Genomic DNA, 27,685 nt, shown 5'->3' on the forward strand with positions numbered 1-27,685 from the left:
TCCCAATGGCACCAGCGTTGCCATGTTTTATTATTGCTTCACCTATTTGGAAATGTTGAATTATCGTAGTCTGCTTCTCGGGCTCACATGTAGGTTTGTTTATTTCATGCATGGAGAGTCTAAATTAAAGATTTAACATGATAATTCGCGTTATAAATCGTATCTATTCGATACGAAAGTGCAGTTTTGTTTTCCAGCGATTTTGTGCTAGTAATGTTTTGAAATTAAATGAAAGAGGACTATTACAGGACATTTTCCCTCCCCCAAGGTATAATCCAGTTTAAATGTTCACATTGATGTATGGTAATGACTATTGTATTTCAGCCTAAATCTTCAAAAACTGTTGTCACAACCACAATGTTTCTATGCTGGATTTGATCCTACTGCTGATAGCCTCCACATAGGAAATCTTTTGGTGTTAATGACCATGTTGCATTGCCAACGTGCTGGCCATCAACTCATAGCCTTGGTTTGTCCATTACAAATGGTATTGAGTGTATGAGTAACAATTATTTCTACATATTTTAAGATTGGGGGAGCCACTGCCCTGATTGGTGATCCCAGTGGAAAGGCAAGTGAAAGGATAGCTTTGCCAGAAGGAAAAGTCAGAGATAATGCAGATGTGATAGCTGAAAACATTACAAGGATATTCCAGAACCATCAGAAATATATTTGGGAGAAAAATAGAGATCCAAATAGACTGAAACCAGTAAAGTAGTACAGCTCAAAACCATACCTCTGTTAACAAATAGTTCAAGCCAATGTTCAATTTATTTTCTAAGGCTAGTCAATAATGCAGATTGGTACAATAATGTGAGCATCACCAAGTTCCTGAGCACAGCAGGAAGGCATTTTCGAGTTGGAGCCATGCTGAGCAGAAACAGCGTCCAGTCAAGGATCAATTCCGAAGCTGGGATAAGCTTCACCGAATTCTCCTATCAGGTCCTTCAAGGCTATGATTGGCTTCACCTCCTACAGACATATAAATGTCGATTCCAGGTATTGGCATACTACCACTATCAGTTAAACTAAATTCAGTACTTCTCCACATCTAAAATGGGCAGATCGGCGGCAGTGATCAGATGGGGAACATAGTTTCAGGTCACGAACTGATCAGCCGAATGGGATTAGATGAAGTATTTGGTGAGTAGTCTTCTAAAATTACTTAAATTGAAAGACTGGTTACTTGAACGTCTCGTCAAACAGGGCTTACCATCCCACTCGTCACTAACGAAGAAGGTTCAAAGTTAGGCAAGACAGCTGGCAATGCTGTATGGATTACTCCATCGAAAACGTCGCCATTCGAGCTCTATCAGTTCTTTATGAGAGTAAAAGACTCTGAGGTGGAACAATTATTGAAGCTGTTTACGTTTTTTTCGACCGAAGAAATCTCCCAGATAATGGAGAAACAAACGGTACAGTCAATGAACCAATAAAGGCCTTGACTGTATTTCTTATGCATTCTTGTGTAGGCCAAACCGGAATCTCGGATCGCTCATCGCAAATTAGCACAACAAGTGACGCTTCTTGTTCACGGAGGTCTATTACTTATAGACTATTTCTACTACGCCCGAATGAATTCGCATTTTCATTAAATGCTTTTATTTATTTCAACAGAAAACGGTCTGCAGTCAGCGGAGCGTATCACTGCGGCATTGTATAGTAAATCGGCTGACTCATTGGCTCAGCTACAGCCAAACGAGTTGAGCGAGACATTCCGAGGCGCTACAATGGTCGATATTCTTCTCGAACCGGCAACTTCTGTTCTCGACATGGTGATGAAAGCCAATTGCTTCGCCAACGAAAGTAAAAACGCTCGTGAACAAAAGAAATTACTGTTGTGCCTCTCGGTGCGTTAAACTTGGCTGACCGTTATCTTTGGTTCTTCTAAATAGACGACGCGCGTCGCATCATCTTGGCTGGAGGTTTGCACATCAACCAAGTTAAGTGCACCGATTATACGGAGATCCTGTCGCTCGGTCGCCACATCCTACCCAATGGGATCAGTTTAATCCGCGTGGGTAGGTTGAAAAATTAAAAGAACTTGCCTCTTGCAAGCTATTAAATGAATATTAATCATTTTCCCAATAGGAAAGAAGCACCATTATATTGTTAAATGGATGTCATAGCGGAAGAAGGGATTACACATTTAGCCGAAATAAGTGTAGTGAATTCAATCGGTGTAAGCTTCCTATAATCACGTGAATTTCTTTCGAGAGCCCTGTGCATTTCACACTACCTACTCCATATTGCCTGCCTACGGTTTGCTATGAAAGTTGTTCTGGCTCTTGGCCGCAGATTTCTCGCTCACAAAAGCTTTTATCTCCTCCTTTTTTTTTATTCTCTATCCCAATGGCACCAGCGTTGCCATGTTTTATTATTGCTTCACCTATTTGGAAATGTTGAATTATCGTAGTCTGCTTCTCGGGCTCACATGTAGGTTTGTTTATTTCATGCATGGAGAAATCTAAATTAAAGATTTAACATGATAATTCGCGTTATAAATCGTATCTATTCGATACGAAAGTGCAGTTTTGTTTTCCAGCGATTTTGTGCTAGTAATGTTTTGAAATTAAATGAAAGAGGACTATTACAGGACATTTTCCCTCCCCCAAGGTATAATCCAGTTTAAATGTTCACATTGATGTATGGTAATGACTATTGTATTTCAGCCTAAATCTTCAAAAACTGTTGTCACAACCACAATGTTTCTATGCTGGATTTGATCCTACTGCTGATAGCCTCCACATAGGAAATCTTTTGGTGTTAATGACCATGTTGCATTGCCAACGTGCTGGCCATCAACTCATAGCCTTGGTTTGTCCATTACAAATGGTATTGAGTGTATGAGTAACAATTATTTCTACATATTTTAAGATTGGGGGAGCCACTGCCCTGATTGGTGATCCCAGTGGAAAGGCAAGTGAAAGGATAGCTTTGCCAGAAGGAAAAGTCAGAGATAATGCAGATGTGATAGCTGAAAACATTACAAGGATATTCCAGAACCATCAGAAATATATTTGGGAGAAAAATAGAGATCCAAATAGACTGAAACCAGTAAAGTAGTACAGCTCAAAACCATACCTCTGTTAACAAATAGTTCAAGCCAATGTTCAATTTATTTTCTAAGGCTAGTCAATAATGCAGATTGGTACAATAATGTGAGCATCACCAAGTTCCTGAGCACAGCAGGAAGGCATTTTCGAGTTGGAGCCATGCTGAGCAGAAACAGCGTCCAGTCAAGGATCAATTCCGAAGCTGGGATAAGCTTCACCGAATTCTCCTATCAGGTCCTTCAAGGCTATGATTGGCTTCACCTCCTACAGACATATAAATGTCGATTCCAGGTATTGGCATACTACCACTATCAGTTAAACTAAATTCAGTACTTCTCCACATCTAAAATGGGCAGATCGGCGGCAGTGATCAGATGGGGAACATAGTTTCAGGTCACGAACTGATCAGCCGAATGGGATTAGATGAAGTATTTGGTGAGTAGTCTTCTAAAATTACTTAAATTGAAAGACTGGTTACTTGAACGTCTCGTCAAACAGGGCTTACCATCCCACTCGTCACTAACGAAGAAGGTTCAAAGTTAGGCAAGACAGCTGGCAATGCTGTATGGATTACTCCATCGAAAACGTCGCCATTCGAGCTCTATCAGTTCTTTATGAGAGTAAAAGACTCTGAGGTGGAACAATTATTGAAGCTGTTTACGTTTTTTTCGACCGAAGAAATCTCCCAGATAATGGAGAAACAAACGGTACAGTCAATGAACCAATAAAGGCCTTGACTGTATTTCTTATGCATTCTTGTGTAGGCCAAACCGGAATCTCGGATCGCTCATCGCAAATTAGCACAACAAGTGACGCTTCTTGTTCACGGAGGTCTATTACTTATAGACTATTTCTACTACGCCCGAATGAATTCGCATTTTCATTAAATGCTTTTATTTATTTCAACAGAAAACGGTCTGCAGTCAGCGGAGCGTATCACTGCGGCATTGTATAGTAAATCGGCTGACTCATTGGCTCAGCTACAGCCAAACGAGTTGAGCGAGACATTCCGAGGCGCTACAATGGTCGATATTCTTCTCGAACCGGCAACTTCTGTTCTCGACATGGTGATGAAAGCCAATTGCTTCGCCAACGAAAGTAAAAACGCTCGTGAACAAAAGAAATTACTGTTGTGCCTCTCGGTGCGTTAAACTTGGCTGACCGTTATCTTTGGTTCTTCTAAATAGACGACGCGCGTCGCATCATCTTGGCTGGAGGTTTGCACATCAACCAAGTTAAGTGCACCGATTATACGGAGATCCTGTCGCTCGGTCGCCACATCCTACCCAATGGGATCAGTTTAATCCGCGTGGGTAGGTTGAAAAATTAAAAGAACTTGCCTCTTGCAAGCTATTAAATGAATATTAATCATTTTCCCAATAGGAAAGAAGCACCATTATATTGTTAAATGGATGTCATAGCGGAAGAAGGGATTACACATTTAGCCGAAATAATAAAAGGAACAAATCAAATTATGGCCTAGTTGAGTGAGTCTCGGATGTCATTGAGTTGAACTTCTAGATGAGGATATTCGCAAGCCAATCTGTCGGCAACCTTCAGTAGTTTAATTATTTTTTTTCTCGCACGAGACTCTGCCTCGGCCAGAGCATCAGCTCCGTACTTCCGCCGATATGTTCCATATTTCAGTTGGTCGTAGAAGCGCCACCATTTCTGATGACCTACCAGCGTCGAAATGCCCTGAATCGATAATAACTCGATTGGAAAACATTTCGTTTCAACAGATTCACGTCGTTTTCTTCTCATTTTTTTTCTCCAACGCTCTTAACTCACCCGTCTCTTAGTGACTACGGCTTCAGCAATGTTGTGATCGAGCTGCTCGAGTCGATTACGGTCCATCTCGAGAGAATCTCGTAAAGAATCGCATTGCGCCGTCAGCTCCGCGTTGACTATTTTCCTCTCCGAGATCGATTGCTTCAGCTTGACAAGCTCCTATACGAATAAAGATCCAATTGAATGATATACCAAGCCAAGGCACACATATACGCATTCAAGTGCTTGCTGAAACACATCGACGACAGCTTTTTATGTGTGCTCTCTACAGCATGACCTGGATGTCGAACCTTGCGGCGCTTGGTGATTTCTTTAGAGAGGATCTTGTACCAGGCGTTTGAGTCTACTGGATCCTTGACGATCCTCGTCTTATGAGCAACTCCGGTCTTGATATCCGCTTTGGTATTCAGCCCGGAACGACCGAGAACGGCTTTCTGTAGTTGATGGTTAAGCAGTTCCTGATCCTTCCTCAGCTGGACTTCTTGTACCTTTTGCAACATATAAACATTTTTATAGGATAAAGGGGACAGATTGTGTTGTATGCGGGGCAATCGGTGTTTTGTGCTGACACCGAAAAGACGAACCTGAAGTCGATGCTTCTCCGCTTCGAGTAGGGCCAGCGATCCAGCATCTGAGCGTTCAGCTTGGTAGTAACTCTGTGCCTCGCGAATGTCTGCCAGTTTGCCCGTCCACAATAACATCACTTTATTCAGGTCGCATAAGTTGATTTCGAGGTTGGATTTTTGTGAACGAAGTTGGACAATCTCCTCCCGAACTCGATGAACCTTGCGTTCTGGCTCCTGTTTTTTTGTTGTTGTCCCCCATGAGTGAAGTAAAGGAAGAAGCAGAAAAAAGACAAAATTCAATTTAAGGAAAAATTTTTCTGTGGTCCCCAAACGTTTGTATAATCCGATCGATTCCAGTCGGTGGTGCACGAACAGCTAAAACGTGCACGGACCAAAGTTTAAAATGTCGATAGATCTGATTTCTTGTATCGATTCCTTTAAGAGGACTCTTCGCTTAAAAGACAAAGTTTACGAAAACTAAAAAAAGGAAGAAGAGTAATAGTAAAACAAATGCCGACCTCTTTTGTGTGGCTCACATTTCTACTTGTTCGGTACGATACCAAACACAAATGAGCTAATCAATAATTTCATTTCCCTTTTTTTTTTGTTCCTTCTTAAAATCATAACTTGAAAAAAAAGGGGAAAGGTAACTGTCACTCTAATTCTAAGAAATAAATCAAGCGGCCAGCTCCGGTCGACGTTTCCATTAAATTGTGGACCTCCGCCCCACAAAAAAACAAAATATTTCTTTCATTAATTCTCACTCACTTCCGTTTTCTTTCTTTTTTTAACAGTCAGGCTGACGTACTTGTCGTCGCACTCCACCGATTGTTCTAACCTTGAAAAAATCGTTGTACGTTTAACTCGGTCTGTCTATCGATTGGTTGGTATACCGTCAACGGTGGCTGGATGTTATGCCGCGGAAGCGACAATTGAAAAATGCACACAATCAACTCTCATGAAGTATACTCGGTGTTTAAAAACAACGATTGTTTAGTGCGGCTAAAGGACGAACCTCGAGGTGGATCTGCCACTGGCGTTGAAAGTGCTGATTATGACGTTCTAGGCTCTCTTTGTTGGCCGTCTGCTGGGCCAGTCGGGCATCCAGTTGCTGCAAGTACTCGCGCCAACCGTGGATGGATCTTTTACACTGCAATTGGCTGTGCTTCAATCCGGCTACTTCACGCAGAAGCCGCTTCTTCTTTTCTTCGCGCACGCTGATCTCTGCCCCAAACATAATATACAAGCGCCAACAGCCAATTAGATTCCCATTCATCATCGGAAGCCTTCCCAGGAAATGATGTCCACAGGATGCTTAATGAATTTCATTGATATATCGCTCACCATCGCGAAGTTTCCCCTCTTCGACGGCCTGGAGATCTCGTGTCATGGCCACTTGGAGCAATTGCTGCTCTGCCTCTGACCATTGACGCTGGAAACTATCGGTGGCCCGGCGGATCTGATCCAGCTGTTCCTGTAACACTCTCAATACTCTCTCCTCCTCGGTGCGGGCTTGGTTCTCTTCGAGGGTGGCCAGAAGCTCGTCGAGCATCGCTTTTTGCCGAACCCAATGCATTTCTTTCCTCTCCAACAATTTCTGCTGCTCGCCCAGTTCCATCTCGAGTTGCTTGATTTGCCCGTCTTTTAAAGCGACTTGAGCTTCTTTCTCTGCCAATTCTTTCCTATTTTCTTGCAATTCTTTTTCCAGATTATCGCGCTCCAGCAACGCCTTTCCATTACGACTTTCAGCTTTGGCTATCTCAAAATCCTGTTTTGTTTTTGTTTGAAAAACAATCAGAAATGAATCACGAAGTATTTGCGATTTTTCAATCAAATGTGAATCATAAAAAGAAAATATTGAAAAAATTAAAAAAACGAACCAGTGCAGTTGAGTTTTCTTCCATTTGGCGGATGTGGCGATAAATGGCTTGCGCCTCCTGATCGCAGGCCACACTGCGATAGACTTGATCGAGTATGGCCGCCTCTAGAGTCTTGTTTTTGCACCGCTGCCCCTGCAGACGATCCAGGGCATCGCTCTCACTCTTGGCCAGCAACTCCGCCTCCCTTATCAGCGTCTGAAGCTCTTCCTCCCGAGATCGGATGATGGACTCGAGACGACGGTTGCGTTCGTCGTCTGAGCTTTTTTGCGCCTCTCGCAACTGGCACTGCGTCTCTAGATTAGTTATCTTTCGTTCCAGCCGGCCTAATTCGAATTGAATATTGGTCCGTTTAGAAGCCAATTGAGTCGTTTCTTTCTCGCCAATCGTCCAGCATCGATTAATCTCCTCCCTTCGAGCTTCTTCGTTCCTTTGATTGAGAAGCAAACAAACACAAATCAAATGTCATGAGAATATTGTGATGTTTCGATTATCAAATGAAAACCTGATGGATTGGTGGACAGCCGCTAGGGCCTCGTTATTCTTTTGTAAGGCCAGCAAGCTGGACTGCCAGCTCTGATTGAGTCGGATTTTTTCCGTGTTGATTGCGGCAATTTCAGCATGCGCTCCACGTATCGCGTCCCGCAATCCGGCCGTCAACTGTTCCTCGTCCAGTAAGGTGTTTTCCATTTGGCTACGCTTCCATTCAGCTGCTTCGACATCCGACAAAAGTTGATTGATCACCACATCCTGTGGCCCATTTAAAAAAAGAAAAATGAGTCGAAATAATATTTGGAATTCAATTTTTCAAAGGGCCAATTGAAACTAAACTGGAAAAGCATGACGATCTACTTTAAACAGACAGGTGGCATGGCCATCAAGACGCGCTTTATCCAAGTTTGAGTTTTAAAAATAAATTGAAAAATGTCAAAAGAAAGGACACTGCCGTACTAAACAGGATGTCAGTAGGTAAACATAGACGGCCATAGTAGTTTGCTATACTATTACAGACAAGAGCGATTGTTGATTTTCTGGCCGTTGGGACGGTCGAAGCGAATTTTTCGCCTTGATCCAGCTTAGCTCTATGAATAGACTCTTTTGATCCACCTCTTGGTTCGTTTTTTAAAAAGATATATATATTTTTTACTTTTGCGTTTTCTTTTTTTAGCGGGTATGACGTCATTCGAACAGGTCTGTCTAGGCTGAATGGAGAAAAGTACACGCGAACCTGGAGAAGTTTACGAGCTTGGTTGGAATCCCTTTCACGATGCCCTTGATCGAGTTGTCCTCTGGCTTGAGCTAGTTGTTGTTGTTGCTCTTCCAGCCGCTGCCGGATTGCGGCTATTTTCTTCCGTCCAATTTCCAATTCTTTTTCCAGGAGATTGTCAGTGGATTGGGCGTCTCGCATGTCCCGCTGGAGCAATTCAAATCGTTGTTTCTTCTCAGGGAGGAGGTCACATTCCACCTGAAGTCGTTTGGCTTTTTCCGTTTCGAGAGCTTCTTTCTCTTTACGCAACGTCAATCGGCTGCGTTCGTTCAATCTTTTCATTTCATCCAACCCGGCCAATGTCTTCTTCTTCTCCCTCAGTATGCACTTGCGCTTTTCTTCCGCTTCGAGAATTTTCAATGTCAGCTGTTGATCCTCTTCGTCCAGCAAATGCGTCAAATTGGCCTGGAATCGCTCCAAACTGTTTTTTTTTTTGTTATTCCCCTCTCAGTTAGCAACAAAAACAATTTTGTATTTATCTTAATGGATTAAACTTACATGGGGTGATCAGGATCCAGCACTTCCAAATCAGGCCAATAGCCTGCGGATTGACTGGTTGGCGTGCCTGCTGTTCCGCTGTCACTTCCGTCGTCCGTGCTGTCTCCATCATCTTGCCCTAGTGAGCCGACTGTCAAAGATAGTGCACGACTCGAGACAGCTGGATCATCCACGTTCAAGCGGCTGCTGTTGTTCCTGTTGGTCGTCAGCTGTTGATTAGCAGTAGTCACACCACCGACTACTCCTACGGCATCTGTATTTATTTTCACGATCAAATCTCTCATCTTCAGACGGAATTTCCTCCAAGGAGCAAACTCTTCCGACCCGTCGGAGGCTTCCGTCCAAGTGCAGATGGCTTGTAAACAGATCGTCGTCAGCAAAAGGCTTTTGTTATTGACTGGTCGCCCATGGAAACGCTGGCTTCTGCTTTACACCCCAAAACGATGTTTGATCGATATTTCTTGCTCATCCATCAGAGCTCCTGTTTTTGTTTTTTGCTTTTCCTATAACTCTTCTGCTTGTTATTCTAAATATAAAAAGAGATAATATACAAACATACGTAGACACATTCAAAGTTGATATATACAGCAGGACCGTACTGGCACATAATCCAAAGATTTCTCTCGTCTTTGGGAGGCATCCCGATTTTTATTTGCTGCCCATCAACGTGGTGTATAGTAGCATTCAATCCAGGAGGGTAGAAGGGTTTACTCGTCTTGCTACTTGTCGTTAAGCGGAATACTGTAAATAAAAATATATAAAAAAAAGGCGAAAAGCTATGAGTATAAGGCTGTAATAACATTTCGGGTGGGGTGTGTTATCTGAACGCGCGCGCGGGGCCCCCCTCCGTCTGGATGCAAATGTAGGGAAAGTCACATCACGCCAAGCGGACATGAAATCAGATATAAGAAAAAAAGTTAGGCAGACATTCGGAATAGTTACAAACAAACACGAACATAAAGAAAATAAAAATTCTGTGAGCTACGGCTGTTTGTGTCATCTATGAAGTATAATCGTGTAGCAGGAACGGGGGGAAAAAGGGAGCGTTTGTAGAGCAAAGGAGGAGCCCCGCTTGGTCGATAACGTTGGCTGGCCTGCGAAAACAACAAAGCAACCACCAATGAATGTTCAGCAGTTGCGCTAATGTAGGACAAAAGAGGCACTGCTCATTACGTAAAGGGTGGCGTGTGACGTTTAATCGACTCGGAAGGCGAGGCTTGTGAATCTTTAAGATATGAACTGATTGCGTGGTGAACTTCTTTTTTTTTCTTTCTTCTTCTAATTAAATCATAAACTCATCTTTTGTCTGGATGTGGACAATCTAATTTTTGGAGAAAAAAAAATGAACGAAAAACAAAACATTTAAGAAGGAAAAGGAAGACTAGAATAAACAGACCGACAATCAAAGTTAACAACATAAAGGCTGACCTTTGAGCGTGACAACGTTAGTGTTGGCAACTTGATTTATTTTTTTTCCTTAAACTTTCCCTCTTTTTTTTTTTTTTCCTTCTCCCCCACTCGAAGCACACTGCCATATTCTTGTCCGCCACGTCGAACTTTGCCTAGTGTCGGGTAACAAGTTTATCGATCCGAATAGTCTGCGTTGAAAGGCGGCTTCCACCAACCACAATTATTCATCAGGCTTATACACTACATCCTAGATGCAGTCATTTTTGGCGCAAATTGGCCAACTGGAATGTTTGTTCTATGCACTAACAACGTCATATTCAGCACTTGGCCAGTCTAACAGCGTGCCATTCCTTGCACCACAGACGGATGAACAAATCACGCAAAAAAGGAGGGAAGGATGTGTTCACTTGAGTGAACGCAAATCGACACACAGCGAGATGAATTTACGTAAAAATTTTTTTAAAGAGAATCTATAAATGTAACCGACCTTACGTTGTACATGCACTACGTAATGGCCGTAGGAGTATATAAAGAACGCGGATCGATATGGAAGCAAATTGAATTTTCAATCGTCTTCTCTAGACTCTTTGCTTTCTGGTAATAAAAAAAAAAAAAGGGGGGAGGGGGACCTACCCTGCGATAGTTGATGATGATGACGGTCATCGGTCACGTCTTTCCAATGGGACGGGCAAACGAAATTCGTAGGCCGAGGCGGGTTCTTCTGTTGCTGTACACAAACTATGTTCGATGTTCGTAGACCATCAGAATGAAACAAAGGAAGAAGTTTCCGGTTGCAGTACATAAAGTCAAGAGCCAATCAGCGTTCCTTTTTTGCACATATTGGAAAATCTAAAGAAAAAGTCTTTTAAAAAGAAATAAATAAAATACTAAACACATGCAAAACCTACGTAACAGTCGTTCACCTTTCCCTTTAAAAAATCGTTTTCTCTTTCTTTTGGGTATGCTGATTGAACATGCGTAACACGGCTGTTGGCTTTTCTCCTAACTTTTTTCTCTCATGTCTCGTCTTTCATCCTTTTCAGTTTGCCTTACATCTCTTACTTGCTGCTGCTCTCATGTTGTGTATAGTGTGTATGCTCTCTCACTCCGGAGTTCCCCTCCCCATGCTTCTGCTGCTATTGATCCGAAAGTGGGGGGGAAAGAGTAAAGAGGACGGAGAAGTAGGCGAAAGGAAGAGAGCTGATCTGAGCCCGAATTGACAAGACCATAGCCAGCGATAGTCTCTCATCTCCTCTTCTTTTCTTTTTTTTGAACTTTCAATTTCTGCCTTAGATTTTTCTTTTTTTTTTCTAAAAATCATTAAATCATATGTTTGCGTGAAAGATTCCATTCCCAATCTCTTCCGGCTTTGTTTTTTTTTTTAAAGTTCCTCCAACAGGCTTTTTTCCTAAAAAAAAAAAATCAAATAATAATAATTTAAATGATTTAAAACCGGAAAAAAATGTACAGTACTCGTATGGAAGATTGATGACTGCAAAAACATCGTACATCTAATGTCTTTCTTCCGTTTCCCAGGATCATAGACTTTTTATTATAAATTTTTCTGTATTTCTCACTGCCTTCCAATTTTGTTTTCCTCTTGTTTGCTTTTTTTTTTTACCCCCTCTGTCCTGCGTGAGTTTTGAGCAATGCGCATGCGTCGAACTGTTTACACACACTAGGACGTCGAGGGAAAGCATCGCAGTCGTTGGCCGTTTGTATTTCAGGTTCAGAAGTTGATATGGCTTTTCTAGTCTAGAGTGGATTTTCCGCCCGGACGGTTGTGTGTGTGTGTGTGTGCGTGTGTCTCTATGTGTGGGTCCAACAGCCGCACCTAAACAGCAAAAACAAAAAAAAGAAGAGACAAAAAAAAAAAAATCAAGCAAAGTAAAGGAGAAAGTGTTCAGTTACATACACGCAGAGAAGCTTTGCAATTGCATCTCCAATTACTGTTTGAAAATAACAAGATTTCCAACCGAGACGAAAAGGAAGACGTCAGTCAGAACGGAAAATTTGAAACTTCAACTCAACCCGGAGAGCCTAGTTTTTCGAAAAGAAAAATAAAAGAGAGAAAATAAAAAAAAGGAACAGACGAGAGAAAATGTGAATGTGCACCGACAAGAAGAAAGAGCGCCGATGGGAAGCAACAACGTCGGCCATAGGATTGACAACAAGTCGGGCGCTCTCAAAATGGTCCAGCCGAAGCAACGAAAACATCAGCAGCCGAAGCTGAAGCCAGTGCTGACGGACGAGCAAAGAGGCTTGTTACTCGTCGTGCCCAGTCTAAGGAATAACGAAAACGGCTAATCATTCCTTTTAGTTTTATTTTCCTTCTTCTTTCCATTTTTCATCCTTTTTTTTCCGTGTGCGTTTCTCTCCTTCTCATTCCCCAATTCTCTTTCTGTTTCTTGCTCTCCATTTTGTTTTGTTTCGTTTCTTCTGATTACATTCATCTTCCCTCCATCTGTTATTTACGACAGAAGACACTGACACTGTCCTCGCACGTCGATAAAGGAATCCAACTAAAACCTAGAAAAAGCGGGAAAAAAAGAAAAGAAAAAAGAAGACATAAAATACTCCTAATTTACTTCCATACACAGACATAACATAGATACATACATTGGATCCCTTTCCTCCGTTTTCCCCTCGACTGATTCGATTCAACCTCTTTTGTTGTGTCCGTCTCCGGCTCGTCGCCATTGGTTTATTGCGTTAGATTTTCTCTTTGGATCTCCGTTCGCATTTCCTCTTTCCTCCCGTTACCCGAGAAACGTTTCTTTTTTTTTCTTTTCTTTCTTTTCCTTTTCTTTTCTTTTTTTCTCGTCCGTCCCCAGTGCGCGCGAAAGAAGGAAAAAGAAAGGAACTGACAGCTGGACCGCATTTCAAAAATTGTCGTGAACTTGTCGTTTTGACGGAAACGAAGCGATCACAAAAGGTGTGGAAACACGAACAAAAAAAATAAAATAAAAATAACATCTGTTTTGAAAAAGAAAACATTAAGTGCGGCGTCTGCAATTGAAGAGTGAAAAAAAAAAAAATAAAATACCGGCCGAGTTTACTGTCTCGTCCATTATTGTTGTAAAGAAGGTGTAAAAACATCAACATGCCCAAATGCTGGGCCGCCGCCGCCGCCGCCGCTGCCACAAGCTCGCCAGGCCGTCCATCAGGCCGCCCGATCCAGTCGTCTGCAACTGTTGTCGTCGTCGACCGAGATCATCATCACCTGCGAGTATGATTGCCGCTGCCGGACCGTCGGACGGCCCTGAAAAGCAGCAGCAGCAGAACAGACAGTTACAACTTTATCACAAGCCATGGACAACCAAATTAACGAAGCGCATCGTTGTTGCCATGGTGGACAACAACAGCAACAACACGCCGACGTGGTCACCGTCACCGAAAAATGCGACCCTTTCGCCGCCACGGCCGCTGTCGAAACGACAGACACTTTCGAACTCGGTGGCGGAGGACTCGTCGGAAAGCGACCCCTCGTCTTCGATAAGGTACTAGCACATCCGCATGTTTGACATTGCTTCATTACGATTTGACTACTGACAGCTGCTCTTGCTGAATGAATAATGAAGACGGGCCATCCACTTTAGTACCTTTTTGGTGCGTTAACAACGTGATAAGAGTGGACGCTATACGGCCACCGTAAGCGAACTCGATGCCCTGTGGGATTTGCAACGACCTCCGTATGTCATCCGGGGCGTACGTTGCACTTTTTGTCTTCGTTGAATATTTAATCGCCCCTTCTTCTTGTTCTCGTAGTCTCTTTCAAGAGCGAAAAGGGTCCTTTGAGAGCCTGCAAAACTGCAAGGGAAAGGGGAGTAAACAAAAGACGTTGGATTTATAGACTGGATGTATGTGTTTATGTAGATATGTATACGTACAGTCCAACGCTGTTTGCCATTGATGAAAACTTTGGAAGCCAAACATTAGATCCGCCCCAGTTGAAGTTTGCTGCAAAAGCTGAGAAAAATAGATTATGATTATTTGATTTAACGAGAAACAAAATGGGCGTTGCGAATACCAAGAGCCAATGAATGAAATCGCTTCGTTTTTGTTTTTTTAAATGGCAGGGCGCGGTTGTCACTGCCCGAATTCAATAAAAAAATTGAAATGGTTGTTGATAGCGAGGGACTTTTTGACAGTCAACAACGAGCTATTTATCTACGCGAAAAATTAAACGCCCTGTAAAGGAAGGAAAACGTGCATCACAACAATGGCGCGTCATTGATTGAATCAAAGGGAGGAGTCATTTTTGAGCTGTTATACTCACATTGGATTTCGGAACTAGACACGTAATAATATTCGTTAAAAGGATGGGCCTTTTAGGATATTTCTTTGATGTTCTTCGATCGAATATTCCAGCGCTCGGCCGAATCTCATTTTGCCACTTGCGATTGAGCAGAGGCGTTTGGCTAGTGCCAACGAGTCGTTGATTCAATTGTTGCTTGTGGTTTTCTTTTTTGGGGAGCAACAATTTTTTCTGGCGTCCATCCGTCATCAGCAATTGTGGCCTTTCGGCACTTTGGGTCTATTTGCAGTTTCTCAACTGTCCCATCATTTTGTTCTGTTTGTTGTGGCAGATGGAGAGCCTGGTGCGAGAGATGCAGGATCCCGAGAACGGGGTGCCAGTGAGGAGTCAAAAGTTGTTCCTCACTTCCATTCCGTCAGCTTTTATGGGTCAGTCTCCTCTTCTTTTATTGACTGAAAAAGCAAATTCATCGACCCGATTCATCTTCATTTCGTGATGACATTTCTCAGGTTACGACATGATCGAGTGGCTGATGGAACGTTTAAATATTGAAGACTCCGGTAAACTGTTCCATCATTTCCTCGTTCGTTTTTTTTCTTTCTTCTTTAACGTTCTTCTTCTGTTTCAGTCGAGGCGATCCACATGGCCAATCTTCTGTGTCAGCATGGCTACTTCTTCCCAGTGGGCGAATGCAACAAGAGCCTCTCCGTCAAGGACGACAGCTCCCTCTATCGCTTCCAGGTGCCATTTTATTTATTCTTCTTTCTTCTCTATTTGCATGCGCACACTAATTTTCTCCTTTCAAAAATAAGTCATTTCCTTTTTTTTTCATGAATTGCCTAAATGCACACACGGTTATTTGCACATGGAATTTCAGATTGATCGACACAAACACTCGATGTGTACTTACCGACTATTTACTACACCCAACTTATTGACAAATGGAGTTGTTCACACACCGTGACAATGGCAGCCAGTCGTGAAAGTAGATGCACACTGCGCTGCTACTAATGCTAGTAATAGTAAAGACCTAAAAATGGGGAATAAAAAGAGAAACAAATTACTTTACATTCCACGTCTTTTCGATATCTCTCGTATTAGAAACACAAGTCTATTCCGGACTCTTTTTGCGCGTCTAGTACCTTGAACCCTTCGAGGCCATGGTCCATTTATTTTTTCCCTTTTTGGATGGCTGCCAATAAATTCCCAAGAGTGAATAATAATCTGACGTCGACCATCTTATATATACTCACATGCACCATTTGACAAATGATGAACGGAAAGGGAGGGTCCCCGGATTTTGGGTGTCGACAAATCATTATTTCACTTACTACGGCTCGTCCAGCTGACAGGAAGCCCTTTCCCATTTTTTACTCCATTTTCTTTTTTAAAAAATTGAGCGAACGGGACAGTTTTAGGACTGCGGGGTTATCAATCTATACATTAAAAAATCCAATCTCAAAAGAAGCTTTTCTACTAATCAATAGCGTCATCACCTGATCATTGTAGAGTGAAAACGACGTCACATAAAAATAAAAAGAAGGAATTTCTTTTTCTCTCTTTAAATCCGGAGAAAGGGGTCGTGTTCTTGTGGATTTCTCGATGAATGGAACCCCAAAATAACTTGCGCCGTCTCGCCATCATCGTCGTTTATATGTCACACTCCTTTTTTTTTATTATTATTACTGATGCACTTCCAAGAGCAGGAGCTCTTCCTTGTGGATATCCAGAAATATCACCTTAAAAAAAAAAAGAGAGAGAAATAAATAAAGACGGCCATTGCCAAAATTCTTATCTTTTTCTTCGCGAGAAAAAAAACGGGACAGGCCACGTGGAGCTCAGTTTGAGATGGTGCATGAATTTTATTTTTCCCCAGCGTAGTTGCCGCTCTCGGTTTTTTCTTCACAACATCTGTGCGTCGTTGATTATTGCCATCCGGCCGGAAGTTAAAAAAGAAAATCTTCTCTATCACTCTGCCACGTCTGGCGACGGAGATGGGATGTCGTGCGCAATCCAATTAAAGAACGACGACGACCAACAGACAACGAAAGAACCGACTGGACGGTGACCTGAAAAGAAACTCTGCAAAAGGGAAAGAAACAAAAAAGGAAATAAAATTAAAAGTGGCTGTTGATTCATTCTAGACGATGGATTCTCTTTTTTTCTTCTCTTTTCTTTCGGGATCCATCAAAGAAAAAATGTTTTTCTGTCGCTAGTCCACATTCACTTTGCACCGCTGACCTCCGAATCAAATGAAATGGCTTCGTTTTTCCTGATTTTTTATCAAGGCTCTCGTAACGCTCTCCTGTTTTCTTCATTTGGTCGCCAACTGAAAGTCGTTGTGTTGCGTGTCAACCTTCGTCGTGCCGATACACAGGCGGCCTCCGCTAAAGTTGTTTTTGTTTTCTTTCCTTTCTAGCCTTTCCCATTTCAAAGATGAAGAGCCCATTTGACGTGCGGATCGATCATTTTGGACTGAAATCTCTTTCGCTTTAACGTGAGCCCTCCAATTGTAAAATCTCGATTTTGCAAGCAAACCCTGCGCCTTTGCCAGTTACAAGACACAAGATGAAGATGATTCGATCACGGTTCAATAGAATCCCCTCCCCACACCCACTGTTCATGCTCCATAGCTGAAGCCATTCCTCCGTCGCCACAACCACCGCCGACGCCGCCGCTGCCATCGTTATCGAGCCAAACTATTGATTTTTTCCCCCCTCTCTTTCACTTTTTCCGTAACGTATAAAGCTCCTGAAAACGGTGGTGGCGATGTAGACAACGCCAGGCCCTGGCTAAAAGGAGAGTAGGAGGTGCTACGCCCAGCTGGTGCGTAGCCGGGCCAATCACGCAATGCCCTTTGCTGCTTCACAGCACCGGGGCAATAGCACCTCATCTGTTGTGCATGTATTCTTATTCGCTCCGGTTTTCCCACCTTCGTTTTCGTTCGGAGCTAACAAAAATTAATCACCTGATCTGCGAGACAGCCTAAAGAAAGATCAGCACTTAATCATTTATACTTTTGTTGGCGGAATTGCAAAACTACCTCTTGTTCAATTATTCCATTCTTCTACAACTTTGTCTTCGTTTTTCCATGTCCACAAAAGACGCCCTATTATTGGGCGTCGCAGAATCACAGTCCGGAAAACAGCGAGTACGTCATCTACCTGTATAAGCGCTCGTTACGTAACAAGCAGAAACATGGGCTTGAGGAATACGAACTGGTTAGTAAAGATTATTATATTTTTATCGTAGACATTATACCTTATTCTTAAGAGACTTAAGAAGCTCTAAAAATAGATCCAGGTACAGAGAAAATGTGTCATCTTTTGTTGTTTGCTTTTTGCTTTTCTTGCGGTACGGACAACAGGAGGCGCTCAGTCGACTCAAGAGGCAGATGGCCCATAAATGGGAATTCATCGTCATGCAAGCGGAAGAACAGGTAGACAACTGGAATTTTATTACAGAACTCTCTAGTTGATAGGTAGGGCGAGGAAAGTTTGGCATTGACGAATTCCTGGAATCTCCAATAAATTTCTCCTACTTTCATTGAAAAAATAATAAAAATAAAATAGACTCATAAGCTATTACATTTAATAAGAGCCGGAGTTCCTTCTCCTCTGGTTTTGTTTTCTGTCGGATGCAGCATAGAGGACAATATAACTTTGTCCCTTCGGGGCAATGGGCTGGAAAAGAAAAAGAGAAAAAATATTGGCACATTTACCTCCTTTGTTCCCACATTGACTGTTCTTCTTTTGCCTATTGTGGGTCAACGGCTATAGGTGAGATTGGCCAAAGATCGGAAAAAAGGCGACAAGATCGTAACGGATAGCCAGGAGCGGGCTTATTGGAGGGCGTACAGGCCGCCACCCAGTTTCCTCAATTGCCTGGAACAGCCGCCTTTCCCTACCAACTCGTCGTGGACATCGTCGGCGCCAACTTCGAATCAGCGGGACGATGCGGCAGGCACGTCTTGCACAACCGCATCCGCTAATTTCATCAGGAAGTGGAAGAATGTCGAAGAAATCAAGACCGAGGTAATCATGCCAAGAAAGCAAGAAGATCCTCGTCTAAAAGGGAAACCAACAAAGACGTTAACAAATTGTCAGCTGTTGTTTGTTTAGTAAGAAAAGTCACTTTTACCAAGTCGACATATTTCCAGCAAACATTTTTCCAAAGCGGTTTGTATCGAGTTGCGTAATATTTGCTAAGGAGGGGTGACGGATGATGGCTGCTGGATATATAATCACGCCCCTGAGGATACCTAAGGATATTCGTGGTACGGTCACCATGCCAACCTCGCGCTTGATGATACCCACCCACGGACTGGGGAAACATGGGTTTCTAACGACGACGGCGGCTTTGAACCTCATCTGTATCCAGGAGCGAATGAAGAGGGGATGGGGTCCTTTATATCCGGTACACGTATATCATGCCGAAAAGTTTCGTAGGGAAGAGAATGAGGTACCTGCGAAAGAAATATTTGTATGACACAAAATGACAATCAACAGTAATTTAATTATAGGACTTGTACCACAGTAACTATAATGGAAACAATTTTACCTAGGTCAACTGGAAATCGCTTCTAAAATTAGCTTAACGAGATCCTTTTTTAGGGCATCTTTTACCCGCCTCATATTTATATTTTTTTCTCGGTCGGTATCACGTTTTCTTCTCCATCTTTCCGCCTGTATGTGACATGCCCAACAGGGAATGAGAAAAATCAATACTCTCATAGTGCTTCAGAATTCTGTGCTTGCCTACTTTGGTGTGTCTCTCTTTGCGACGAGCGTGGCCTATATACATGTGAAGGGTGACAGGTCAGTTGGTCTCCGACGACTGAGATAAACTCGAGCCAAGTTGCATGTTGCGCGAATTAGCGAACCCACGATGATGATCTGATGTCGCGCCTGTTTCTTACATGCCTCTTCATCTCTGGTTGCAGGTGGAGTTTGTAAGGGGACAGCTGATAAGGGCGAGGATTAAGGTGTCGGTGGCAGCCGAGACGTTGCAGCAACACTGCGCCACCTACAGCGAATATGATCCGTTTCTTCATGCGCCTCAACCGTCTAATCCTTGGCTATCGGATGATCCAACATACTGGATACTCAACGCCGCCTTGTAAGTTTTTTCTTACTTTTCTTGTTAATCACCGTCTACATGTGACTTTCTTCTTGTATTCTAAAAGTAGTTTCGTCTTTCTTGGAAAAGTTGTACGACCCATAGTAACCCGTAGAACTTTTTCAAAGAAGTAGGCCATAAAAAGCAATGGCCACCAAAGTAGGAGTTAGAAACTCGGAGCTAGACGTTAACTTGTAAAGCTAGAAATAAAAGAAAGATTATCAGCAATGATCAATTCTTGATGTACAACACATAACTGTGACATTGCTAAAGGAGTTGGGAGCGGCCTATTACAAAGTTGAGCGATATTCTCGGAACGATGGTTATCAAATAGAGATGCAACTAACTTACAATATGTTATAAGAATCATAGACAAGGGCTGTAAAACAAGGAGGTGGGTAAACAAAGTCTCCCAACTTAACTGAGCTTAGCTTCTTTACCATTGCACGACATATAATTAATAACAGGAAATGCAAATATGGAAAGCTCACTTGGTCAAACACACTAGAGCATCTTACTGGCTTCATATGAAAATTCTCCATCTGTTTCCAGACAACCGGCAAAAGCATGACCATTTTGTACAAATATTAAATACATCAAAGGGAATATTGGGAAAAATTCAATAACACGAAAAGAAACTTCATGTATGCCACTCCTTTCTCAGTTCAAACTTGGATGCCTATCGCAAGAAGTGTGCTGAAATAAGAATTTTATGGTCCCATTACCTTACCACTAATATTACTGTCAATCCTTGAAATGAAAAGGCCCATAAACAAAGCTATGGCATTTGGGGTTCCTTTGACGACGATTTCAAGAAGGCAATGACATCTCACAAATCGTTCAGTTTTCATCATGGCAGAGTAAACTTCAAATATGCAATCAAGGCCATATATCAGGCAATATTTTGGACCCTGATAAAATGGATTACCATCTAAAACTCTGATTCCTCTCGTCAAAAGTGAGTTACGATATTACATCATTACATATTACATCCACATACTCAGCTCACAATGCAACAACTAGCTGAGGTTAAATTTTTACCTCTTCCAAACACACATCTGGCGTTGCCAATGTCGACTAATTTCAAACCTGGTGAACACATATTTTCGGCTTTTGGTTGACGTAGGGTAAATTGAAACCCCCAAAAAATATAGCTATACAATTATTAGGAGATGTGAACACAAAGCCCAAGAAATCTCTTGCTTTCTCTGTATAAAAAAGGACAAAGCCTTGTTTCGTCGTATTTCGTTTACGCTCTATTGATTTCTGGGGATGAAACAAGTCCAATCGGGGTTTTTTTGCAACAACTTCATAAATTTCCCAAGATTTAGCCGTGTCAGCGTCGCGTGGCAGTAATAGAATGATTCTACTGTCACGGTTTCATGGATATATACTTTGGCATTGGTTTATAGCCATGTCTTTGTTTTGGAATGGGAACAAATGAGGAAAGTTAGTGGCATGGGCGAAGGCCAGAATCTATTAGGACAATCCTTTTAAAACAAACCTACCACTATTCAATAAGATCCAACAGAGATGTGGATGAAGAAACACAACAGAGAGAAAATGGATGTCACTCCCAAATCAGGACTTGTTTAATCTCTTGTAAGCTAATCTCAAAATCTAAAAGAAAACAATCCATTTGTTCAAATCTGTCCAATGCTTTGGTTTTTTTTATTGATATGTGGCAACTGTTTTTTGGTAGCCATCATGCTGTTCATGATTGATCAGCTGTTGCAGAGAAGATTCATACCACAGGCATTATTCTTTTGCAATATTTTGTACGTCGTTACAGCGCTTTTTTTATGGAATAATCGATTCACTTTAGGCTCTTGATAAAAGAAAACTCAGACAACAAAAAAAAAACTTATAAATTTGTTTTAATATTCGATTTGGGCCGAACCGATCAATGGTCGAACGGCGTCGTCCATCAAATGCGACGCACGCCATTGCAATCTTTCGAAACGATTCTCGTGTTTATGACAGGATGTACCATCAACATGCATTCAAGTTGTTATTTTTTGTTGGCACACACACATCTCATGCAAAGGATGATAATGGCGTTCTATATGTTATTTGACAGAGTGGAAGTGCCAACGGAGAAGCGAGCCAAACGTTGGGCGATTTCCATCGAAGATCTCGTAACAGACCAGACCGGTAACTATTCAATCTTTGATATTTGTAAATGTCTCTCAATCTAACGATAAAATTGTTACCATGGGCTTGGTAACATCTTCTGAAATAGAAAAAAAAATTATACCTCTCTGTTATGAAAATTGATTTTCTATCTAAAAGGTTTGCAAGAGTTGACAAACTACCTCCGCAAAGAGTACAGTCACGAAAACATCCGGTTCTGGTTGGCTACCAATCAGCTGAGAAGTGGACCTGCTTCCAAGATCCTTCATCGCGTCCAAGAAATTTACCAGTGAGTTATTATTATTCTTTTTTCATCGCCGTTCAATGTAAACTTTTCACGATATTTCCAACAAAAAAAAAAAAGAGAATTTTTGGCGCCTGGAGCTCCGTGCGAGATCAATATCGACGGGCGAACAATGGATCTTGTCCAGCACGAGATGAAACGTCCGTCTCGCTTTACCTTCGACCGGGCAGCTGAGCACGTTTACAATTTACTGCTGAAAAAGGATTGCTACCCTCGATTTGTCCGATCTGATCATTACAAACAGCTGCTGGCTAACGCCCTCCAGCCTTCCCAGAAGAAAAGGTACAGTCGCACGAGTCACTTCATTTTTCATCGTTCCGGTTGAACTAACCCTAGGGAAGAACAACTTTAACCCTCAGCCGGCATTCAAATGATTAATTGATTTACAACACGTCTTGAAATTGGTCAAATTAAAATCAAATTACTTTTCCAGGTTTCTTCAGCTTTGGTGCGACGGGCAAGAAGAAATCGATCGTAGCGGCGACGTCAGGAATCACTGGAATGGGACAGCCCGTCGGGAATATGCAGCAACTGAACATTTCATGCGGATCCAGCGCCATTAGACGAAGGGGAAGTGTCGGCGAGCGGAGTCTGTCCGGTTCACCTCCGGATCACCCGCATCAGCAGACACTTGGCGTTTCATCGACAAACACAAGTCTCTTGTTGGCCAGTTCATCGGCCACAACTGCAGCCGCTTCAGCCGGAATCAATAGCAGTCCGGCCATCGGCTCTTCCGCCGGAAGCTGCACCAACGTCAGCATGGCTCCCAGCGACGAATGCGATACACCTTATCGGTATGATTCTTTTAGCAACAGAGAATTTAGTTGCTCTTTTTTCCTTCTTCTTTTTTTTTTCTTTTTTTTGATTAGTCTTTAGAATTGGATTGATGGATCTAATGATTTGAAAAAATCAAAGCTTGTTCTATAATTTTTCGAAATAATCTAGAATCATTATAGAGATGGATTGCAATCATGATTTCATCTGTTTCTCGCTGTTTAAAACGAATTCTTTGTTGTTTCAAATCTTTTGTGGATTAAAACAAGATTGGGTTCTTTATCGGCTTTCCTTTTCTTCATCAACTTTAAAAGTAAATTGACAAATTTCACGCTCGATGCAGTGGGGATATGCCGTCTCAACGTACGACATCTACCGTTCAACTGGTCTCTCCTCTTGCTCCTCCTCCTCTTAGTCCTCCACCACCTCCACTGCTGCAGTAAGTTTATAATTGAGCCCCGAACCCACAACAGACAAAAATGGAAAAAAAAAAGAAAAGAAAAATTACATCTTTTATTATTTTTTTTTCCATTTTGAATCGGGAGATCCAATGTTCCCGTCAAAATTTGACTTGATTTTTGTTCGTCTTTTCGTCATCGTCCTCTCTTACAATTTTTGATTCTCTCTAATCTTTACCCCGTCGAACCGTTTCGTGATCTTTATGGAATTTGATGAAAACTTTGACCTTTTTGTAGTGAGTTCTGTTCTCCGCTTTGATTTTGTTCTTTTTCTTGACTAACGCCGTGTGCATTATTTAGTGACGCATTTTTGATTGCCTGTTTCATTTCAGTTGAATTGAATTTTTGCCTTTTTTTTTGTTTTACATCTTTTCGTTATTGCTGTGATTATGAAAACATTTGTCTTCTCAATATCGTTATGCTTGTTACATGTCTTGTCTTGTCGCCATCCGTCGGGAAATTCGAATTTGCCGGATCGACGAGCCGGGAGATTTGAATTTCTTACATTTACCCTTCTACTCCTTGTTTGCGTTGCAAAAGAACTGCCGGGCATGTTTCCTCCCCTTTTTTTCTTTTTGTTTTAAAATGCAAAGCGTTATCCGCTTTTTGCGGAATTGAATTCTGTTGCTCATTTATCCCACCACGTGTATCCTACATCCATGCACCACACGTTCCTTTTCCATTGAATTCTTTGATTGATAGTCCAATTTAAAAAAAAAAAAAAATTATAATAATGTCGTCTAAATTGGGAATCCGCTTCCGGAATATTTTCAAAATTCCGGAATGGCACGGTTTCTTTTTATATTCTTTGTTTTCCTCCTGTTTTTCTTTCTATTCTTTTCCCCACGAAAACCTTCATCAGATCGAGCAGTACAAGCGATTCGACGCCGATTCTTCCGGCGGAAGATAACGTCTGCCCTTGGGAGTCGATTAGCTCGCCACCGCCGATCAGCGTCGCAAGCAGCCGGACGAAGAGCATCCTGTCGACTCCGGGTCCGTCGGTCGACCAGACGGAACCGCAGACGCCGAATGTTAGCAGCCCGTCAGCGAAGAAGAGCAGCTTCTCGTGTAGTGTCGACAGCGGCCATCTGTCGACGGATGTCTGTCCTTGGGAATTCGGCCAGCGCAGTGCTTCCGGCGGCTTCCTCCGGCGGTACTCGCACCAAAATTCCCGTTCCACAGCCAAAGAGTTCGACCGAAGTGGTGGCGCTGGGCGACGTAGTTTGTCCATGGGAGTCGCAAGAGCCGGAAACTGCGAAAGTTGCAACAATTAAACCGCCGAGTGAAGTGACAGTGGTCGTGTTGCATCCATCAAAACAAGCATCGCCCGTTATTAGCCTGGCCGGCAGTAGTAGTGGCGGTGGTGGCAGCGGTCATTGCCGAAAAGAATCCGCCTCCGGCATCGCTGTGCCGGAATCCGGAACTGAGCAATCGCAAGCGGATAAATCATCATCTAAAATCAGCGATATCTGCCCGTGGGAAGACGAGTAAGTCCTTAATTCATTTGTCTATTTTTTTTTTTCTTTATTCGATTCGAGCGTTTGGTCCTTGCTGCTTTTGTTTTGTTTTGCGGTTTTTCCTGTTTTTCGTGAGAAATGAAAAATTACAAAATTCAATTTTGAGTACGAATAGTGACTGGCATGATTCATTCAAATCGACCTTTCGCATTTCGATAAACAAGAACACGAATATTTGATTTGTAATTTTTCCCTTTTCCTGATGGTCGACTCTTTCGGTTGTTTCTCTCTCTTTCTTGTTCTCTCTCTTTTTTTTTCTGATCTATTTACAGCACCTTAACGCCCACCTGGCTTTAACTTGAATGGGATATTGTGTGCTGTTCATTGTACGATGTATTTTGCCTGCCCTTCAAAAACAATCCCAAATTCTTAGAAAACAAAAAAAGAAATGATTTTTATAAATAAAAAATAAACAAAAATCCTCTCCCCACCTGCCCAAAAGTTTAAATCCAAATCAAAAACCCTTGGAAAATCCGCTCATTTTTCCTACACCCACTCAAATGCGAACTTCGCTCTGTCTCTTCGTACACTCACGAACACCAAGCGCGCACCTTTCAATTTCTTGCTCCTTAACTCAAATGTCAAAAGGTAGGCATTTGTCTTTTTACTTTAACGTTCTGTTTTCCCTTCCCAAAATTACTACGGTTCCCATCAATTTACTATTTAAAAAAAAAAAAAAAAACCTTTCGATCGACCTCTCACCCTCATCTTTTATTCATTTCGCTATTTTAACCTTATTCAGTTCGTTATCTATGTAAATTCTAACGTTGACATGAATGTCGAAACGTTTACCTTTTCTTTTGATCGATGAGCAGAGAAAGCTGTAAACTGGATCAGCCATTCGTCAAGACCTACGCCACACTAGGCTATTTGTGACGCATTGTAGGCGGAAAAATATATCGCCAACGCATCTCGTCCTCTTCCGGAAATCCGGGACTAGGAGGAGGAAGCACAAATATTTAAAAAACAAAACAGAAAAAGAAAAAAAACAACAAAAAATCTAAGAAAAAGAAAAAAAAATAATCATGTTGTATTAATCAAGTTGTAGAGATAATGTCTTGTCAATCATGTCTTGTCATTGCCATTGGTTTCGAATGCTCCGTTAATTCCCTTTTCCTCCTTCCTCTACCACTACCCCCTCCACCTACCATTTTTCGTTTTCTTTTTGAAGTTAAATCGTGTCACGATACGCTACTCTTTGATCGACAAGAAAAGAAAAATATCGAATCAAAATCTGAGCCCAATAGGATTTGATTGACATTTTTTTTTTGTTCCCTAAAATCATAGAGGCGGTCGTTATAAAAAAAGCGGAAAAGATCACGTGATTTTTTTTTGAATCGATCAAAAACGTTTGAAAATCGACTTTCCCAACGGCCCAATTTTCAGAGTCATTCGCCACTTCAAACACCAAAAATAATGATATTCGATATTCACGCATTATTTTTTTTGTAATTGAAAAAAATTATTCGTCAAATCAATGTTTATTGCTATCTTACGTGTGTGCGTGTTGTGTATTTGGCTTTTCACCGGCGAATCGAGTTTCTGTCTCTTCGTTTCCGCCGACACTTTCTATTCCGCCTGGCTTCCGTGTCACACGCGCGTTCGCTTCGCTGTTGTGTGTGTTCCTTCTTTTTACTTCGATAAAGAGAAGAAGAAAACTAAAAAATTAAGAAAACAAACAAAAAAATGATAAAATTTCGAAAATTATAATAATATTTCACCTACAATTTTCACCCCATACAAAAAAAAAAAAATTAATTCAAGTTTAGTCTTTAGATTTATCGGTATCTTGAAAAATTAAAAAAATAAAATGTGTTGTAAAAACAGCCGGTTGGTGATTTGATTCCACGTCCACGTTTAAGTGCGAAAACGTGGACGTACAAAGCATCTCTTTCTTAATTAGAAAACAATCAAATCACCTTCAACCTGTTTTCTACCAACAACCCAAAAAAAAGGAACAATTCTCTGTCAAATTAGTTGTGATGGCGTCTGTCTGTGCTTTCTGTTCTCTATTTCGTTTACATTCGTGTCTCGTCGTTGTCAAATTGTGTGGTAATTATTTTCTAATTTCTCAAAATGAATGCAAAAAATTACTAACAAAAAAAATGTTGAAATGGCGTTTGAACTGGAATTGGAATCGGTTGGTCGAAACGTCCAAACAAATTAGAGAACAGCGCGAGAAATCAAACGACTGCAAAAATATCCGCTAGAGCGATCAAAAAGAAAACGAAAATGAATTGAAATAAAACAAACAAAAAAAACTAATTAGATTATCGATTACTGAATTTTCTGTTTCTGTCATAATTTTAGGACCAAAATTCTATTTCGTGTCCCTACCCAATTTTTCCAATCGCGTTCTTAAAAATGAACTACTCGCTGACGTAGATTTCTTCTCCCATGCTTCATAAAATTTTCCATTTTTCTCGTCTTGATTGAAGCGATTTAAGTATAAGTTCAACAAACAAATAAACAAAAACAAACAGAAAAAAAAACCCCAAAAAAATAAACATAATCACATAATCACCTCAATGCTAAAGTGTAAGGCTGGATGATGTCACTGTATTTTTCTCGCTGCTCTCGAATCTGAAATTTGATACAAGAAAAAAATATCAAATTTGGATGGAAAAAAAAAAATTCGCGTGTTTTTAAGATGTATGA

At 41.6% G+C, this 27,685-nt stretch overlaps 5 protein-coding genes across 17 annotated transcripts; 4 read left to right on the forward strand and 1 right to left on the reverse strand.

Annotated features, from left to right (window-relative positions):
• The first annotated feature begins 3 nt into the window (after nt 1–3).
• On the forward strand, nt 4–2,492 carry LOC123474265 (tyrosine--tRNA ligase, mitochondrial-like). The gene is made up of 10 exons (XM_045176204.1): nt 4–268; nt 325–469; nt 530–714; nt 783–999; nt 1,065–1,143; nt 1,207–1,415; nt 1,473–1,539; nt 1,618–1,806; nt 1,896–2,021; nt 2,092–2,492. Exons 1-10 carry the CDS (start codon nt 138–140, stop codon nt 2,127–2,129), a joined length of 1,386 nt encoding a protein of 461 aa, XP_045032139.1. The 5' UTR covers nt 4–137; the 3' UTR covers nt 2,130–2,492.
• On the forward strand, nt 2,471–4,528 carry LOC116928051 (tyrosine--tRNA ligase, mitochondrial). The gene is made up of 10 exons (XM_032935121.2): nt 2,471–2,616; nt 2,673–2,817; nt 2,878–3,062; nt 3,131–3,347; nt 3,413–3,491; nt 3,555–3,763; nt 3,821–3,887; nt 3,966–4,154; nt 4,244–4,369; nt 4,440–4,528. Exons 1-10 carry the CDS (start codon nt 2,486–2,488, stop codon nt 4,475–4,477), a joined length of 1,386 nt encoding a protein of 461 aa, XP_032791012.2. The 5' UTR covers nt 2,471–2,485; the 3' UTR covers nt 4,478–4,528.
• LOC116928041 (trichohyalin) lies at nt 4,424–12,185 on the reverse strand. 10 transcript variants are annotated; one of them, XM_045176193.1, is made up of 18 exons: nt 11,939–12,185; nt 11,374–11,873; nt 11,099–11,314; nt 10,953–10,969; nt 10,484–10,871; nt 10,229–10,376; nt 9,856–10,149; nt 9,655–9,796; nt 9,056–9,581; nt 8,519–8,978; nt 7,796–8,040; nt 7,294–7,720; nt 6,758–7,181; nt 6,429–6,637; nt 5,432–5,647; nt 5,138–5,335; nt 4,848–5,006; nt 4,424–4,754 (listed from the first exon to the last, which is right to left on the reverse strand). In XM_045176193.1, the coding sequence occupies exons 9-18, from the start codon at nt 9,337–9,339 to the stop codon at nt 4,536–4,538; spliced, it is 2,841 nt and encodes a 946-aa protein (XP_045032128.1). In that variant the 5' UTR covers nt 9,340–9,581; nt 9,655–9,796; nt 9,856–10,149; nt 10,229–10,376; nt 10,484–10,871; nt 10,953–10,969; nt 11,099–11,314; nt 11,374–11,873; nt 11,939–12,185; the 3' UTR covers nt 4,424–4,535. The 10 variants fall into 10 exon arrangements, 9 of the variants coding, with proteins under 9 accessions (XP_045032128.1, XP_045032129.1, XP_032790988.2 ...); XM_045176194.1 differs by lacking the exon at nt 10,953–10,969 and having other exon boundaries at nt 10,484–10,617; XM_032935097.2 differs by lacking the exons at nt 10,484–10,871; nt 10,953–10,969.
• Nucleotides 12,186–12,529: 344 nt separating this feature from the next.
• LOC123474266 lies at nt 12,530–13,700 on the forward strand (the record flags this gene model as incomplete). Its single annotated transcript, XM_045176209.1, has 2 exons — nt 12,530–12,729; nt 13,553–13,700. Coding segments are annotated over 2 exons (348 nt in total), but the record flags the coding sequence as incomplete, so codon positions are not given.
• Nucleotides 13,701–13,725: 25 nt separating this feature from the next.
• Nucleotides 13,726–27,523, forward strand: LOC116928042 (regulator of G-protein signaling 7). Of its 4 annotated transcripts, XM_045176201.1 has the most exons (16): nt 13,726–13,965; nt 15,055–15,151; nt 15,233–15,283; nt 15,352–15,464; nt 17,828–17,944; nt 18,091–18,162; nt 18,503–18,757; nt 19,666–19,841; nt 21,922–21,995; nt 22,134–22,263; nt 22,339–22,561; nt 22,714–23,072; nt 23,396–23,491; nt 24,373–24,997; nt 25,300–25,615; nt 25,843–27,523. In XM_045176201.1, exons 1-14 carry the CDS (start codon nt 13,777–13,779, stop codon nt 24,782–24,784), a joined length of 2,364 nt encoding a protein of 787 aa, XP_045032136.1. In that variant the 5' UTR covers nt 13,726–13,776; the 3' UTR covers nt 24,785–24,997; nt 25,300–25,615; nt 25,843–27,523. The 4 variants fall into 4 exon arrangements, with proteins under 4 accessions (XP_045032136.1, XP_045032137.1, XP_045032138.1 ...); XM_045176202.1 differs by lacking the exon at nt 25,300–25,615; XM_045176203.1 differs by lacking the exon at nt 23,396–23,491.
• Nucleotides 27,524–27,685: the final 162 nt, after the last annotated feature.

Source organism: Daphnia magna, linkage group LG7, assembly GCF_020631705.1.
Source record: "Daphnia magna isolate NIES linkage group LG7, ASM2063170v1.1, whole genome shotgun sequence".
Taxonomy (NCBI): Eukaryota; Metazoa; Arthropoda; class Branchiopoda; order Diplostraca; family Daphniidae; genus Daphnia; species Daphnia magna.

Coding starts and splice junctions, on each gene's coding strand:
- LOC123474265 (XM_045176204.1), top strand. CDS start 138: ATGATAATTCGCGTTATAAATCGTATCTATTCGATACGAAAGTGCAGT. Junction 1,416..1,472: donor AGATAATGGAGAAACAAACG/GTACAGTCAATG, acceptor ATTCTTGTGTAG/GCCAAACCGGAATCTCGGAT. Junction 1,807..1,895: donor CAATTGCTTCGCCAACGAAA/GTAAAAACGCTC, acceptor TCTTCTAAATAG/ACGACGCGCGTCGCATCATC.
- LOC116928051 (XM_032935121.2), top strand. CDS start 2,486: ATGATAATTCGCGTTATAAATCGTATCTATTCGATACGAAAGTGCAGT. Junction 3,063..3,130: donor AATAGACTGAAACCAGTAAA/GTAGTACAGCTC, acceptor TTATTTTCTAAG/GCTAGTCAATAATGCAGATT. Junction 3,492..3,554: donor GGGATTAGATGAAGTATTTG/GTGAGTAGTCTT, acceptor CTCGTCAAACAG/GGCTTACCATCCCACTCGTC.
- LOC116928041 (XM_045176198.1), bottom strand. CDS start 9,339: ATGAGAGATTTGATCGTGAAAATAAATACAGATGCCGTAGGAGTAGTC. Junction 8,979..9,055: donor CTGGATCCTGATCACCCCAT/GTAAGTTTAATC, acceptor AAAAAAAAACAG/TTTGGAGCGATTCCAGGCCA. Junction 7,182..7,293: donor AAGAAAACTCAACTGCACTG/GTTCGTTTTTTT, acceptor AAAACAAAACAG/GATTTTGAGATAGCCAAAGC.
- LOC116928042 (XM_045176201.1), top strand. CDS start 13,777: ATGGACAACCAAATTAACGAAGCGCATCGTTGTTGCCATGGTGGACAA. Junction 15,465..17,827: donor GCTCCCTCTATCGCTTCCAG/GTGCCATTTTAT, acceptor TGTCCACAAAAG/ACGCCCTATTATTGGGCGTC. Junction 19,842..21,921: donor TGGATACTCAACGCCGCCTT/GTAAGTTTTTTC, acceptor GTTATTTGACAG/AGTGGAAGTGCCAACGGAGA.